This window comes from Limulus polyphemus, unplaced genomic scaffold (assembly GCF_000517525.1).
Source record: "Limulus polyphemus unplaced genomic scaffold, Limulus_polyphemus-2.1.2 Scaffold190, whole genome shotgun sequence".
In the NCBI taxonomy this organism is placed as follows: domain Eukaryota; kingdom Metazoa; phylum Arthropoda; class Merostomata; order Xiphosura; family Limulidae; genus Limulus; species Limulus polyphemus.
In genome coordinates this window covers 344,228-357,458 of record NW_013665800.1, presented here as the reverse complement: position 1 = coordinate 357,458, position 13,231 = coordinate 344,228, and the positions used below count along the sequence as shown (strand labels likewise).

At 33.4% G+C, this 13,231-nt stretch overlaps 1 protein-coding gene across 7 annotated transcripts in view; it reads right to left on the bottom strand.

Moving 5' to 3' along the window:
• LOC106478218 (meiotic nuclear division protein 1 homolog) overlaps window positions 1–12,795 on the bottom strand; it is a 29,475-nt gene extending 16,680 nt beyond the window's left edge. Inside the window, exons 1-3 of one of the 7 annotated variants that reach the window (XM_013938743.2) lie at window positions 12,676–12,795; window positions 5,227–5,340; window positions 3,841–3,906 (exon numbers count right to left, since the gene is read on the bottom strand). In XM_013938743.2, the coding sequence (XP_013794197.1) occupies window positions 3,841–3,906; window positions 5,227–5,229 (69 nt within the window). In that variant the 5' untranslated portion in view covers window positions 5,230–5,340; window positions 12,676–12,795. Of the gene's footprint in view, window positions 1–3,840; window positions 3,907–5,226; window positions 5,341–12,091; window positions 12,110–12,134; window positions 12,265–12,313; window positions 12,494–12,675 lie in introns of those variants that run through there. The other 6 variants (XM_022381769.1, XM_022381766.1, XM_022381770.1 and 3 more) reach the window with 6 other exon arrangements.
• Window positions 12,796–13,231: the final 436 nt, after the last annotated feature.

The window sequence follows — 13,231 nt, the reverse complement described above, 5'->3', positions numbered from 1 at the left end:
ATTTAATTATACGCCCAAAGTAATGCATTGTCTGTTTCATATATAGATGTATACTAGTACACTTTTGAGTACAAAAAAAGAATATTTGGGACCCCAGACATAAAGTTCTTTTTTTACTCAAACCAAGCTTGTAGATATGTTTCAGATCAACAAATTTACAATGATAGCTCAAGACCAGATACATACCTGAAACTTTTTTGTTTGAATACTACAGATAAACTTTACTAAAACAGTAGCATTTAGCAGTGAAAACAAATAAAACATTACACTTTTAAGAATTCATTAATTTAAACTAAATACAGTCAAATATTAAATAATTTGTTTTTAGAACATATATCACCTAATAAAGCAGCAGCATGTTATAGATTGGACAATAGGTCCCCAATGAATATTAAATTTCTGTAAATTTAAACCTCAAGAGCTTCTAATATCATATTATTTTGAAGCAGTAAAGCATTGTTTTTTAGGTGAGATTAATGTGCATAGAGATGACCACACGAAAGTAAAGTTCAAACTACTGAATTTGCATAACATCTAAGAAAAATGTATATGAAACTAGGATATTATATATACGAGATACCATTTTTGCAACATTTCATATGTGTAAGTTGTCACTAAACTCACATATTACAATGGTAAAAGTAAAATAACCAACTGTTACATGTTTATTAGTCTAGAAATGAACTAATCACTTCCAGCAAAACTCTAGCATATCGATATAGTTAAACAGATATTCAGATTGATACTACACACAATTAGATGACTGACATCCAAAGTGAAGTTACGTAAAAAAACACAATGAGGAATAAAGCAATACACACAGTCATTATTTTACATGTTTGTCAGGAACCATAAGATCAAAATGGTCCTAAAGGATTGTTTACAAGTACTTTTGTAAGAACTACTTACAAGTTTATCTTATAACTATTGGCTTTAAAACCCCTTTCTTCACAACTGATATCATCACTACATGGCAATTTAAAAAATGTAGTAACAAAAAATATTCTCATTAGATTGGAAATTGATTTTTGTATATAACGATCAGAAAGGACCCAATATAAATTTCTGCTTCTATAAGGAATTCAAAACAACCATTTGGCTAAATATATATATAATTAGTCACCTGCTTAACAGCCACTAACTGTTATGGTAAATGGCAAACAAAATAGCATCATGTCATATGTGTTAAGCTTTCAGCTACCTGGCTCCAACACTCAAATATACAAATACACTTTTTTCCCTCCCCTTTTGACATAAGTGACTGTTGTGTTTTGGCTATGTTAGCAACACTTATTGAACTGAAGTTTAGTTGTTCTTGTAAACTGATCATTTTCTTTTTATAAAAACTTCATTTCTTTGCTCTCTACATATTTCTGCAGCTTTAGAAGAATTCTTAAGATGTAATTTTGTCTCTGATAAAAATCTTATAATGACTTCTTTGAAGTGCTTGTCTTTAATTATTGTAGTTTGTTTATTATTTGTTTTCTTTCATCATAATCTTACACTTTTTTTTCTTCTAGTTTCTCTCAAAGTTCCTGTTTTTTCTTAAGGAAGATGTGTTTTATACATTTTGTAAGATTCCTTGACAGTTTTCAGTAGGCTTTGAGCTATGGGAACTTTAATGAAGTTGACACTTTATAACACAAAGCATCTCTGATAAGCAATAGTCCATTTAAAGATCCTTTGAAAGACCTTTTTGCTACTTGGAATGTTTTCATTTATATAAATTTTATGTTCATCTGCAACAAGATGGATCTTTTTTTTTTATATTTGTTAATCTTTCTACTAACTTCCAGGTGAATTTACTGAGCATCTCTGATGATAGGTTTATCCAATGGCATGTTGTTACAGAAGTATATTGATATTCCTGAAGGAACATTTTTATTTCCTATTTTACTGCTTTTTGCTATGATAATTCTAATTTAGATACAGCTTTGCAACAGGTTTTATGTGTAGGCCAGATTCCTTACAGTAGGTGTCTGTAACTCATTGGTGATAAATTTCAACAGTAAACATACAGTACACTTGTTTAAATATATCAAAACAAGTCAAACATATATACAAATGATCATTACACAGTTAATAACCACAGTTGAATCCAGTTTTAAATAATTCTCTTGTCAAAAGTTCACACAGGCTGGTTCAGTTAGAACACAATTTGACAAGATGAATTATTCTTCTCTACTCTGTTATTACAATACATTCTGTGATAATTTCACTATAAAATCACCACTATAATTGTTGGTTACCAAAGTTGTATCCAGAGCTTTAAATAATTATCTTTTTCGTCAAAGTCCATACAGTCTGTTCAATTATTTTAGAACACAAATCACAAAATGAATTATTCTTCTCTACTCTGTTATTACAATACGATCCGATAATTTCAATGTGAAAATTGCCCCTATATACTCTTTATGGCTAAACTCACAATCATGTAGTCGAGATCTAGCTAACAAAATATATTTTTGACATGTATTTATACCCAGAGATCTAGAACATTCCACACACTACTACATATTATGATACAATAATACTCAACCGAAAACCCAGAAGGTTATAGTAACCTGACATAATAATATAACAATCACCAATTCATAACCATTGAATTACAAAATGTAGGATTTGTAAATAGTTATGCAAACAAACTTGCAGTAAACTACTGCTTCTAAATCTAACACTCATGCTATATAAACTATCTAAATCATAACTCTCCCATTAAACTTAAACAGTTGTGTATATCTAACAGTCCCTATTGGGTTTACTAGTATTACTACCTCCACTTAATGACACAAAAAACTTTTATGTTTCTGTCCATTAGCATGATGAAACATTTTAGGCTAGTATTAGTACATTGTACAAACTTTCAACAGATAACACAATATTTTGCACATTCTGATAATGGGTCATTTTTACATAAAAGCTTAAGTTCATGCCCATTATTGCCCTATTTTTCAACCCCAATAAGATCAAATTTTTTCTCCTGTGGCATCTTGAATCAATCTACTTGTTAGTAGAATTAATGTCATTTCGGAAATTATCTTATAGCCCTAAAGCTGATTGCCTTGACACATTTTGAAGCAGATAAAAGTCTAAAATTTTGGTATAATAAACTTGTTTTCAACTAAGTTTTATAAGAAACTGATTGTATCACAGTATAGGTATTTTGAAACCTGCATACTCAGTAAGCAAATGTTTTGGCTGGCTTATATATCCTTAAAGAAACCACTTTAAAACAATAAAACATAAAGAAGTAAATAATGACACTACAATTCCAATATTTAATGCTATTACTGCAGACATATTGCAAATCTTTTCCATCATGTTCCATAATCAGAAAACTTTTATACAATTAGTAACAAATTAAATAACAATGTTCACATAATTTTAATAAAAAGTGTAGAGATATCAGGTCATTTTTGAAAAAGAAAATGTAGAAAAATAGAGAAGGCCACTACGAAAAAAATAGAAAGAAGTAGGACACAGGAAAAACTAAATACATTTACTAAAAATTTGCTTTAAGTACATTAGAAAAATGGAAAAAGCACCAACATTTTTCAACCTACATTATGAGAACATCATTCAAGGACTTGAATTGTATAGAAGGCATGATCTATTGGATCAATAACAAAACAACCATATAAAATAACTAAAAACACAAAAGTTTTGCACTTCAAGTACAATTCTTTTGTGTGAGAGAAGATTAGTTCAATTTAGAAACACTTAACACTGTCTCCATTTATAGTAATACTACCAATCAAGTTGGTCTACAAATTTCAACATCACTGACCTAACATACTAAACGTTTTTTTAATGGTAATAATTTTAAAGTTTATGACTTACTTTTTCGTAAAATAATTGAAGCAAACGTTGACGTTTTTCTTCTATACTCAAACCTTTACGTTTGGACTGAAAGTAAGTTAAAAGATACTCTTATAAAAAGTAGTAGTAAAAAGTTAATTCAATTTACTTCCCAAATTTTCAGTTTTACTTAGTCAAACTTCTTTAAGAAAACAAAAACATTATATAAGTGTTTATGCATGTGTGTTACAGTACTTTCTATGAATGTGTAACAACAGAAACAATTATAAAAAGTTCCCAAGGAAAAAACAATGCATTTTTTCATTCATTCATTTAAAACACTTATCACATTACACATAATTAAACATTTCACTTTGAAGACAAAATGTATAAAGCAGCAACCAACACTTCTGATTAATTTCAGCTTAAGTGTACCAACTGGTTATGAAGAAGACAAACTACCTTTTAGTAAACTACAAATAATTCATTTGTGAGACTGTCATATGTCTGTTGTTTATTTCATAAATATACACATACAACACCAAGGCAGAGTGTGTACATTAAGAAGCATCGAGTTGATTTTCTGACAGCAAAACTGAAAGATGTTCCAAATGTATCCATTTTTATAAAAGATGTTCAATAATTAGACTACAGAAGAGGTATAGCTTCCAGTCAGCTGAAACAACTACAAGAAAGGTTATCTTTCATTGTGTTAAAACATATCTGATTTATTTTTTGCTCTGAATATACAGTATTTTGAACATCCTGAATGTATACGTGTGTGACCAATTTGAAATAGCTATGAACTATTATTTAGTTGCCAGGTAACCTGCATCAAAATTTGCAAGCTTTCTACCAAGATATCTATCTAATGGGAGTAAAGGATAAACGTATGTTTTACAAGAATAAATATACAAACCCTTAAAATGGTTATGTCACACAAAGCCTGAAATTACTAGTAGTTATTAGGAAACTCTATATAGCTACATGTTACTAGTTAGTGGTGGCTGTGTGAATGTTGGATAATATAATCTGGAGCACCCATAATTGTTTCTTTTTTTACTCTAATAACAAGAGAGTGCAAATGATATGAAAAAATTTTGAAGGAACTTTAACAAAGTGTTTTTTAAAATGTATATATATTGTTGCTAAGCTTTTGACACATTGATACCCCTGAAATTTATTGTTGTGTTCTCCATGAAACTTTATAATATTTAAGAGATATAAAATAAATCACCCTAATTAAGTAATAAATGATTTCTAAATTAAAATGTAAACATGCTTTACCAAATATTCAACTTTATTCTCCAATATCCATTTTACGTGCTGAAATATATTACCAGCTGACAATCACAAATATATTTTTCTTTACAAAAACTACTTTTTTATTGCACATATACGTTCTGAAAGTTACTGCATGTAATTTACCATTTTTAGCCCAACAGTACAGAAACTGATGTTTTTCTTTCACCTCAGGCTCTTTAAAGTTTTTCGTTACTATCTTTGATAAATCCAACACTATATGAAATGGGAATAATGAATCTGTAAAAAATAAAAATAATTATCAAAGTTTTAAAAATTCATATTCTAATGCTATTTCACCTGAATATTTAGACTGATATTATCACTTCTATTTCTACTCATTTTAAACAAATCAATACAAAAGTGTTAATTTTAGTTCTAGACCTGCAATGTTAATATTTTCCTTACCTGAAAATGTATTTCAGATAGATGCCCGCCTCTCTGCACAACAAGGATCTTTTATCTTGTACCACTCCCATGAAGGATTTTGTGCATGCCATAAACATTGAACAAAAGCTCCCATTCTTATGCATTTTAATATGTACCATACTAGTCTATGATGTAATCATCATTAGATTACAGCCCTCCACCAATAGGAGGGTGACACATCCTCCATGTACAGTAATCCCTATGAGTACTAACAAAGAAATAAAAGTTCATTCTTTACAATGCAAAAGAAATACACTGGAGTGAAGAGGAAGGGTGGGGGTTGTGCAGAGAGGTATCTGTCTATCAATCAGGTAAGGAAAATGTTAGCTTGAGAAATGTATACTCACATCTTTGCACAAGAAAGGCCTAGAATCCCACATTGGTAAGTTGGTGGCATAGAGAAAAAAATTACAAAGATGAGCTCCTTTCTGAAACCATAGTATCAGAAAGGGCAAACCCATAGAGTGTGTCATCTGCTTGGGTGTAGCCTATTGGGGCATCAGTTAGTGAAAGACTGCATCCTTCTCATGCAGGGAATACTCTTCACCTAATAAAGGTGATGGAGCAGAAGATATTGTCAAACAAACATTCTGCATGGTGCTGAAGTGTTGCATAGGAGGACAGATTGCTCAATCAGCCATTATTTCTCATGCAATTGACTGAGCATGAGTGTGGCTAGGGAAATAAGTCTAACCATACTGTATTGGAGAAATACTTAAATATCCTAGACCTGCATCTCTAGAAGAATGCAAGACCCATCAAGCTGGCCTAACCACTGGTAATGGCTGGGCTCCTAGTGTAATAGGGTTGCCTGAACTATACATTCAAGTAACACTCCAGCCCTACTTCTCATACCAGTGAGATTACACCATCCCAATGAGGAACTCTCCATATCAACCTTCCCAATGTCTTGGAAGTGGAGAAGCAAAGGTTGCCCATTACTACACTTTAAAAAAGTGGGGAAAATCTGTACGGGCAAAAATGCCAGAGGTGCTTGGACAGAAAAGAAATAATCACATCTGCATAAGGTCCCACAATGATAGATTGTGCAATGGGTTATCACAGCAGGAGCTAGCTAGATGTGAGGGTAAGCTCACACTTAGTGATGTTTTTTTTTTCCCCTGAAGTATGGCCAGAAGATGAAAAACATGTATATGTACAGCCAAAATGAAGGGAAACAAAATCCAAGGTAGATGAAACCTCAATGTTGTATCTGTAATGTGACTCTAATGTGTTAGGGATCATCCACATTCCCATCTGCAAGATCTCATACATGGGACAAGAATAGCTAGAGGCAAGAAAAATAAAATGACAAACTGGATGGAAGGAGACATGAAAACTAAGAAAAATAGATAAGTTACTAGAAAAAATGGAATCCCATGGCAAGAAATTGTTAATAGCTCTGAAGAGAGCAGTATGAGTGACATAACAATGAACACCCCATACAGAACAAAGGAGACAATCTGGGCCAGAATGATTATGAAGGGAAGAAAGATTAAATGGATAAAACATCCAATCCTCCCTTGGAGTCCAAGTTTTGTGAGAAAGGAGCAATCAGGGAAGAAGATTAATCTGTCTGTGGTAACTAGTGCAGGAGGTGTCCAGGACAAGAAAGTGAAAGTGACTACTCATGCACAGGGAAGCACATAGAAGATTTAACTACTGCAGACACAGAGATTCCACTGCCAAAGCTGTAGTACAGGATTGGAGACCAAAAAAGTGGAACTTAGGTGTTGAGGAGAGTTTGAAAGGCCGCAATAATAGGGCTCGCACATTGGAAATAAATTCGCTGGCAACACTAGAGGATGGAGAAACCACTTTGTGAGAAGGACCTGATCTCGGGAAGATAGTCAATCTGCCACCATGACTTGAAGCTCTCAAAACATAACAGACCAACAACCAAACAGAGGAAAAGTATAAATGGATCATAATATAAGACCAGACAGAAGATGATGGCAAGTTTTTTAAGCAGCCAACATCTTGTAGAAATATACATATAAAGAACTTGCTCCTCTGGATACCAGACTCTCAAAATTGAATCATGTGTCCAGAACTGCACACTACTGGTTGACAGGTTTTGTTTGTAGGTTCACACTGACACCTGGGCTGTACTCACCATGGGTATGGAAACCCAAATACACGAGTTTGATGAGCCTTCAGACATATGACTTAGCGCTGAGGGGCTATGAATAGATGTAAATTCAGGTGAGGTGGGAGAAGACGGATGCCTAGGATCAGGGGCATTTGAATAAGCTACTACAACAGCAAGAGATGAAAATAAGACAGTGGATCTCTGAATACAGCATTGATCAGTCAGAGTTCACTGAAGGGGATGCATATAGGAGCATCCAAGACGAAGAAAGATCACATGAGAAAATGCAGCCCCCCCCCCCAAAAAGACATAACAGCCTTGGTACAAAAAGCTCCATGCCTCAAGACATAATAAAGAAGATTAAGCCTGTCCCATATCAAAATGAAAAAGACCCCAAAGTGAATGAGATACTGGGTGGGAATCAAGAGTAAACTGGAAAGCCAAACCAGCCATCCCAACAAGATGACTTCTGAAAGAGAAAGAAAGTCACAATAGTGGATGACACAAATAGAGGCCAAATTCCCATAGAGTATTGGAACAGTAAGCCTAAAGAATGCAACCTCTGAGAAAAGGTTCACTGGATCTGACTGAAAACATACAGAGCTACAGCTAATCTGAAGGGAAGGGCTGTAAAGAGAATATTTGACAACTGTGGATGAACCAAAAAATGCAAAAGGCAAGTGGAGAAATCAGGATATGGGGAAAGCATCTAAGACATCAATCCTGGTCATGCACATCCTAGGAGAATACTCACCTGAGAGTGTGAAAACCATCTGGAACCAAGAAATGATTAAAGTTGGTACAAGTGGAGCAGAGCTATGACAAATCCCCAATCTTCATAGGAATAACAAAAATATGGGAGTAAAAACTCCAAAGTGGGGTTAAAGAATTGTTCCATTGCATTCTAATCTGGTGAGATGGAAAGCTGAAGAATGGGAAAAAACCTTGAGTAAACCAGAAGTTTATGGTAAGGGAGTTCATAGACAGGTGTACAAAGTGGGAGAGTAAAGTTCCTAAGGAACCAGAACCAAAGAGTAGTTCCACGAGCAAGTCACTTCCAAGATCCACAACAGCCAGCCCTCAGGGAGGGGAGCTGTTGGAGAATAACAAAATGACTAGGAATAGGAGGAGAGCAATACAATGAGGCAGATAGAATAAGAAAAGTAAAGCTCCTTGGCCCCAAAAGGCAGGAAACAAAAGTGAAAAAGAGATGACTGCTAACAAGCAGCATCACCTCAAGATTCCGGAGAAACACACATGAAAAAAACTCATCACAAAAAAAGGATGCAACATAGGTATCTCTAAGAGAAGATTGTGGGAGGAGAATGTAGAAAATAAAGCACGCCAATGAATTTCATCTCAGAAAATGAAAACCAAATTAAATGGAACTCAATGAAAGAAGAAAAGCAACAGCAAGGTGGAAAACAAGTATGTACAAGTTTACCCAGTAAAGCTGAAAGGATCATGATGTAAAGTTTCTAAAAGAAAGCGAAACTTTAAAAAATATCAAATACATTGAGTGGGTAAGAGACAAAGATGAGACTCCTAAACTTAAAGAAGAGACTCAAATTATGGAGGCTTACAAAATAAAGTAGTCCAAAATTCAGCAAAAAAAAAAAAATGGAGAAAGAAAAAACAAAAGACCCATGCCTGTGTTATCCAAGTAGTGGGGAATGAAAGTGGGGTTACCTGATCCTTGTTGGGAAAAGTGAAATAGAAGAAGATGTGGAAACAACATTGGTGAAACTAGCTGAAAGATTGGCAAGCTCAGCTGAAATAGCAGAAGCAGTAGAATGTTGGAAATTGTGGATACGAGATCAGAAAATAAAATAAAATAGAGGTAATATTACCGACTTGTCAAGAGTGCTTCCCTTCACCATTACAATATGGGATGTCTTCTGTTAAGGAGTGTCAGAAACATGATATCATAATCCAGATGATCCACAAAACTGCCCTATTTTTGTATAAAAGTTAGTCTGGTTTGTCTATTTAACCTAAACCTACATCATAAGCATAATGATGACAATGAAGACCACATAACAAAACTCACAAACTGGTTTAAAATAGGAAATAGTAATGGCAAAAAAAATCTTATCCCAGACAATGTAACACATGTCCCAAAATTACAAATGTGATAAATAGGAAAAATCAAAATAAAGATAGTTTGAATAAAAGTTCAGAGATGTTTAAAATTTGGTATCACTTTCTTTCTCATAATCCAGAAAGTTAAGGAGAGAATTGGTAATAAAAATAGTTTGTCTGTTAATCCTGAAAAAAGTCTGAACAAAGCAGCACTAAGTGAAGATTACTGCAAATTGGAAGATGTTTTGCCCTCCTACTGGTGGAGGGCTATAGTCTATTATTACATTATAAGCTGGTGCAGAACACATTAATATGTGCACACGTGATAGCTTCATTCAAGGCTTGTGGTATGCACAAAAATGTTTGTGGAAGGGTCATGAAGTAACAGCTCTTTGTTGTGTAGTGTTGAGTATAAGTTTCTGAATTATCATTTAACACCTGAAACAGCTTATCCAAAATTTCATCCCAATTTTATTTTCCTAACAATCTTTCAAGTTCACAGAAAAATTTTTATTGCAGACTTACAGTCCTTGGTATTCCCAGGTGAAATTTAACTGAGGGATAAATTATTAGTGCATTAAAAACTAGAATCAAAAAATTAAAAAACATAATAAAAATAAGTTTGACTCGACCATTAAGTAAAAGACTATGCACAACAGTGTTTGTTTCACAAAGAAACAGAAACACTTTAATCAGTATTCACAACAGCTGCAATCTTGAATGATATTTCCAGGCTGGTTTTCGCTGTCTGACTACAAAACACAGGTTGGCAACAATCGTTTTGTTAGACTGATGCCCAACCATTTACCAGAAGATTGTCCATAGTTTTTTAGATTGATGTCCAACTATTTACCTGAAGATTGTCCACAGTTTTGTTAGACTGATGCCCAACCATTTACCAGAAGATTGTCCACAGTTTTGTTAAGTGGACAATCTTCAGGTAAATAGTTGGACATCAATCTAACAAAACTGTGGACAATCTTCAGGTAAATGGTTGGGCATCAGTCTAACAAAACTGTGGACAATCTTCAGGTAAATCTCTCAAGAGAACTTCATCAGTACTATATACCTAATCTGAGGTGTCATTAAGTCACCCAAAATCCAACTCCATTTGCACTGTGTCTAATTCTACATACAATTCACCCCAGAGGGCCACATGTCCATTTTTCATCATGCTAGTATCCTCCAAACTAATACAACTAACCATCAACATTAATAGATATGTCAGAAAACTGTTCATGGTCTTACATACAGTACATGTTGATGCTTTAAATACCAGAATTGGCACCAGCCAAAACTAAATCTGTATTTATGCTATCGCAACAATACTAAAATATTTAAAAAATGTACCTTCTAAAAATGTACAATGTATTCCTATGCAAATTAACTGAAGAAGCAATGATGTCTGCCATATTCAACAGTCACCATGGAGATAGAGAAAAGCATTTTTTTAAAAAGAAAATACAGCTCAGAATTATTGTGTGCTTTTTTTTGCAGGGATTGTTGGTCACTAGTGCAAATACTGTAGTCTCCGATGGCATTCTAGTGACCAGACTTCTGTAAGTTTGTATAAACACAAGTACCAATGATAAAGCACCAGGACCAAACCAAGTTTTTCATCAAGTTTTAAATAGAGGTCAAAGATCAGTAAACAGTGCACAGGCATCTGAGATTGGAGAATAACTAATGATACTCCTATTTTTAAAGAGGATGATAGGAACTGCCCTAGAAATTATGTAATGGATAAAATTCTAGTCTGATAAAAGATGTTTTGTAAAATCATTTAGTCAAATGTGATGTCATAAAAGAAAATCAACATGAATTCTAAAGGTAAGTATTGCCTTACTCATAAGTAAACTTTATTAACTATCATACTATCAATGCAATGTATTTAAACAAGAAAAGGCCCATACACAAACCCCTGAAGCAAGTCTCTAGTAGCAAAGATCCACTTATACTGGAATCCAATAACAACCCTTTGTTTCCTCTCATCTAGTCACTCTACAATATAATTAACTCAACCCCCACCAATGTGATTTTCTTAGCTAATATTCTATGTGCATCTTATCATAAGGCTTCTTGAAAATCCAAGTACATAAAGTCCACACCCATTCCAATATCTAGACAAGTAACATTCTCTAAAAAGTTACCACATGTTGATTTTCTTCTATGATAAATACATTTCACTAAATTATCTTACAAGCTTCTTTTATCACTCTAGAATTTGTTCTACTACAGAAATAGAATTACCTAGTCTATAATTTCCAAGGCAACTCTTATCACCCAATTTAAAAACAGAAATAACATTAACAACTCTCCAATCCTGCAATCTTAGTATTATCAACATGGAAATTTTGAAATTATTACACAAGAGTTCAAGATCTGTACCTTGAGAGTAAATTAATTATTACTTAATAAGGACAGACAGAACCTGAATTTCACTTGTACTTTTAGTAAAATCTTAGGGTATAAACATACTATACTTTTTTAATATTCTATTTATTTATTTTTTAATTTTGATGTGATTAAGAATTAACTTGATTATCATGTGTAATAATAATACTAATAGCCTGATCTGACAGTATCGTTTTTGACATTTTGTAGAATTACATTTTGTAAATTGTTGAACCAAGCTTCAGTACTTTTAGAAACGCACAAGTTAAAACTGAAAATAACGTGAAATCCATATTATCAATTGTTATTAATAAACCAAATAAACATTAAAATTTACAGGTACCGTATTAGTATTACTACTAAACTACATAATGAAAGTTTGAAACTTAATGGCTCATAATACTGTTACTCTTAGTATTACTATTAGTACTATGCCCCAGTGAATAAAAGTTAAAACTTAAATACTTATATTATCAAATTCAATTAATAATTATTTAATTTTTTATTTGGAAACGAGTTACTTGAAATAGTTAAAAACAAGGACAAAAATAATGGCATATAATTGTCAGTCTACTAACTTATTCAGAAGTTTAATTCTAGTTGAAGTTTAACGTAATACTAATAGCCATTCAAACATATCTGTTCATTTCGTCAGCGCTCGTCAAATTACTAAAAATTTAGTGTGTTTTTCGCGCCAGAATTAGGACTATATAGAGGGCTAAATCGGGTTGCTAAAACAATCCGCTTTTTCCGATGTTTATGTTAACGTGTTCTGAAAGTAATGTTTGTTTGTTTGTAATTAAGCACAAAGCTACACAATGGGCTATCTGTGCTCTGCCCACCACGGGTATCGGAACCCGGTTTCTAGCGTTGTAGGTCCGCAGACATATCGCCGTGCCACTGGTGGGCGTGAAAGTAGTGTTAAACTGTGATATTAAGTGACCTATATTTCGTTATCGATTTTATACATAATTTACTGCAACCAATTCTTGGAAACTTTCACATAAATTCAATTAAGATAATTTTCTGTGCTTTAAAATTTAAGTGGGTGCGTTTACTTAATAATAAGCGCCCGGCATGGCCAGGTGGATAGGGCGCTCGACTCACAATCTGAGGGTCACGGGTTCGAATCCG